At 34.7% G+C, this 3,904-nt stretch overlaps 1 protein-coding gene across 2 annotated transcripts; it reads right to left on the reverse strand.

Annotated features, from left to right (window-relative positions):
• Window positions 1-616: 616 nt before the first annotated feature.
• LOC112706445 (nudix hydrolase 2) lies at window positions 617-3,562 on the reverse strand. Of its 2 annotated transcripts, none has more exons than XM_072201799.1 (9): window positions 3,245-3,562; window positions 2,621-2,775; window positions 2,403-2,468; window positions 2,154-2,291; window positions 1,852-1,929; window positions 1,723-1,773; window positions 1,571-1,605; window positions 1,156-1,264; window positions 617-1,069 (listed from the first exon to the last, which is right to left on the reverse strand). In XM_072201799.1, the coding sequence occupies exons 2-9, from the start codon at window positions 2,768-2,770 to the stop codon at window positions 866-868; spliced, it is 831 nt and encodes a 276-aa protein (XP_072057900.1). In that variant the 5' UTR covers window positions 2,771-2,775; window positions 3,245-3,562; the 3' UTR covers window positions 617-865. The 2 variants fall into 2 exon arrangements, with proteins under 2 accessions (XP_072057900.1, XP_025613540.1); XM_025757755.3 differs by lacking the exon at window positions 3,245-3,562 and adding an exon at window positions 2,948-3,118.
• Between the last annotated feature and the right edge of the window lie 342 nt (window positions 3,563-3,904).

The raw sequence follows: 3,904 nt of genomic DNA on the forward strand, positions 1-3,904 counted from the left end.
AACTCTTTTCCATATATTTTTTAGAGGCTATAGAGTTGATTTTCAGGTTAAATTAATCTAGAAGAATGAATTGTTATTCTCATGAATTGTTTAATACTTTATTGTGGTATCATATGTTTATACAATGATCTTAGATTTATATGTAGTTGATGTTGTAACATTCTCTTTAAAAATAGAATGATGATTACAATGTAGTAATTAACTTAATAAAATCGAGTTATTAAATATTATAACGAGTCTTTGGAATGCAAAAGACCACTTAATCATCCGATTCATTGAAATTTCTTATACTCTTTGAATCCAGTTCTTTGTTACAGAACCGTCCCAAAAATCGAAAATAAGGAAATACAAAAACTTCTGAGTACAAGCTAAATGGAGAAAACACCATTCTAAAGATATACAAATATCATTTTGGCCAATAGTAATGTTCCAATGTTATGAAATTATCATCTTAGCACAACAAGAACATGAACATGTACACTACTCAGCACTAACATAGATAGCACTATGACTCTGAGTCATGGGTGATGTCATAAGGCAAGTTCGCTTCTGATGCTTCCAAAGAATCACATCATACCAGTTATTTATAACGTACACGTTCACATTTTTTCGGGTATTTTGGTCAATGGCCTAGTATAGCCTTTCAAACAACTATAATATAGATACTTTGAGATGAAGTATGAAACTAACTTCAGGTTCAATATTCACATATACAATTATTTGAAGTTATTTTAATTAACCTTAGGAAGCTAAGACCTGCATTTGTTCACCTTTAATGAATCAAATGATAGTAAATAAGATGGCAAAGACAGAAACCATTCCAGCATTATATTCCTAACTGAGTAAAAACATTTGCTGATGATGCTTACAAAGAATTGCACCTCTTGAGGCCCTTGGCATTCAGGTAGAGATAACTGATTTTGTCATCAGATGGCAGTGATGTTGTAGATACAGGAGTTAATCCAGAATACCAACCATTCATCTTTGCCAAGTATATTTTATTTACATGTTTCATAAGTTCATACTTCTCCATCCAAGCCTGAGCTGCATATTCATCAAATGGCATCCACTGCAGCAGAGAATAATAGCAACAATGGATAAGATAACATACTTAGCTAGTAGCGGTATGCATCAATTAAATTAAATAGTAGGTACCTTTGCAGCATCTATCTCAACCTCCTGTATTTTTATGTCAGAAGTAAGAGGCCGCAACAAGCACACAAAAAATAGATCTGACTTCTCAAAGAATGTCTTGTGACTTTGTCTGTCCATCAGATATTCAGGTTAAATAAGGGAGCAATACATATTTTCACCCATAAACCATTTTATCAATAGTAGTGTGTATGGAAAAGGAAACACTAGCAAGTTTAGAACTTTCAAATGAACCATGCAAGACCAAAGGTGGAGCCAACATTATCTGAATAAGGTGCTAATAAGTTGCTAAGAATTTCCTATTGTTCTTCAATTGTTTTGAACCTTGCAGCTAATGCAGCCTCCAACCTGAAGTCGCCATATTCAACCATTCCTTTTCAAACACGTTACAAGAATGAAGTTTATGTAAAAATGCTACCTGAATGCCAATACTTCCACAAACTCTGAGTCAATCTGAGAAATTGAGAGAACTCGAAGTCAATAAGCTTAGATTGACGATGTTAGACCTGATTAAATAGCCAAATTTAAAATGATACCACATTTAAAAGGTTCCATAAAGAGATTACTTACTCCTGTTTCTTCTTTGACTTCTCTTACCACCGCTGCATTAATATCTTCCCCCTGTTAGGTTGAATGAGTAGATTATATACGCACAGAATAACTTGTCAAATATGAAGAAAGATATCCAATCCTTTTCACCTCATCAACAACTCCAGTAGGGAGTTTCCAGTATCCAGTTCCTTGAAAATGTCCAGTCTTTTCTTGAACCACAAGGATCTACCAAACATTTGATAATTCATAAATGAGACATTAACACTGAATGCTAATAGAGCTGGATTCCCAAGAATTATTGGCAGTAAGATACAGATTAGTCACCATTTTTCACAAAAACTGAAATATAGCGTTCTTCACAGGAACTGGAATGAAGTGGCAAATTTTATAATTTCTGTTCCATCCCATTTTAGAACATGAACATTTTATAACAAATAATGGGGATATACCTCTCCTTTCTCATTCGAAACAAGTGCACCAACCCCTACTCGATGTGTGGCATTTGCTGGAATAGTGTTTACACTTTCAGCTATCCAATGTACAAGCATCAAATAATTTGGTTCTGCATGGTGATACCAAAATCCTTCCTGCATTTAATCCCCTCATAAATAATGGTTCATATAAAAAGTTAGAACCGAATGAAACAAGGTAGGTCCATTAGCTGAACACAATTTTCCATAATCATTGATCAAGCTCACCTTAACTAGAGCTTCAACAAGATTGACTAAATGAATAGGCACTTTTACCCACAGGCCTCTCTTACCCTGCAAGATAATGATAATAAAATAATTCAAAACAAACATAGCCGTAGATTCTAGATAGCAGCAAGCATTTTATCAAATCAAGAATTGTACCAACCATGCATCCATCATAAGATGATATCAATTTCAACATGCAAGCTGAAGGTAAAGAATACCTGCTTTTTCCAGTGTGAAATTGAAGCCCTGAGAATGGGGACAAAGGTTGTGGAGTCCATAGGCTTATCCAATTCAACAATAACACCACCATGATCGTCATCGGTCGATGTTAGTAGTTCAATTTGTTGCTCTTGATTCCCAGCTGTCATTGGTGCTACAACAAGGAGTGTATTTGTTAAGATTAATATGCAATGAATGCATTAAAAACCAGGTTTATCACTTATTACTCTAGTCACTGCCTAAGAAACAGGACAGAAATTTAACTTAGATGCCAAAAAATGTTAGTTTATAATGAATGAATGAACTCCTCGTGGATTAAAAATTACAGGAGATAGCAATTAGCATTTGTAGATTGTAGTAATAGTTCTGCACGGATGCACAGAATTTCTCTTTGAAACACAACCAGAAAAGTTGAAGAGGACGTGAGAGCTTTTATAAAGTGCAAATGAGAATATTCTGATGGAAAGGAAAGCAAAATCATTCTTTTATCTAGACATGACAGCAGAAGAAAGATAAAACGATGCCGAGAAAGTAAGAAGCCGAATAAGTGCGGGAATTAACGGGGTAAAGAGAACAAACATGCAATACAACACAGTCAAATTCACCACACATAGATAGAGTACCTGCGGCGGTTATGGTGGTGGCGAGGGCGGAGATAACGAATGAATGAATGGAATATCAATTATTAATGAATCAGTATCACACTATATTTAAAATTAATAAATGATTTGTCCCTTTTTATTATTACTAAGTGAAATTATTGCCTTTGATTTGGATTCCTTTGGAAATTCGAATTTGGCTAATAGGCCAAAACAGCAACCGTTTCTTGGTGGCTGAGCAATAAACATGGTGGAGTTCAACCGACTTCAATCGAGATCTGATGTTGAATATAAAAATAAATTGGGCGCACGATAATGACAGGGATCGCCACCACAAATGGCAAGTTGCACCACGCAATTCCCATTATAGGAGACAGTGGGCTCGACACGTAATCTGTAGGGACAAGTTCGTCATTACACATACAATATCTGCTTCTCCCTTAGTTGCAGGGTATTTGTGGTTGTTATATTACCACCGCGCAAAGTTTTTAACATGCATGTAGGACCGGCCAGATGCTTCACGCGCCGCCGCAGTAGCTCTTCGGTTTAGAGTTTAGACTTAAAATTCATTTCTCGAACTTGTTATTTTTGTTGTCAATTAGAATTTATTTAAAATTATTTAATATAAAAAAACATTTTATTTTTTTTTAAAAAAAAATTATTTTTATTTAAAATTTAATTTTA

The sequence above is a fragment of the Arachis hypogaea genome, chromosome 1, assembly GCF_003086295.3.
Source record: "Arachis hypogaea cultivar Tifrunner chromosome 1, arahy.Tifrunner.gnm2.J5K5, whole genome shotgun sequence".
NCBI classification, from domain to species: Eukaryota; Viridiplantae; Streptophyta; class Magnoliopsida; order Fabales; family Fabaceae; genus Arachis; species Arachis hypogaea.

Coding starts and splice junctions, on each gene's coding strand:
- LOC112706445 (XM_025757755.3), bottom strand. Junction 2,292..2,402: donor TTGTTGAAGCTCTAGTTAAG/GTGAGCTTGATC, acceptor GATTAAATGCAG/GAAGGATTTTGGTATCACCA. Junction 1,774..1,851: donor CTACTGGAGTTGTTGATGAG/GTGAAAAGGATT, acceptor TCAACCTAACAG/GGGGAAGATATTAATGCAGC.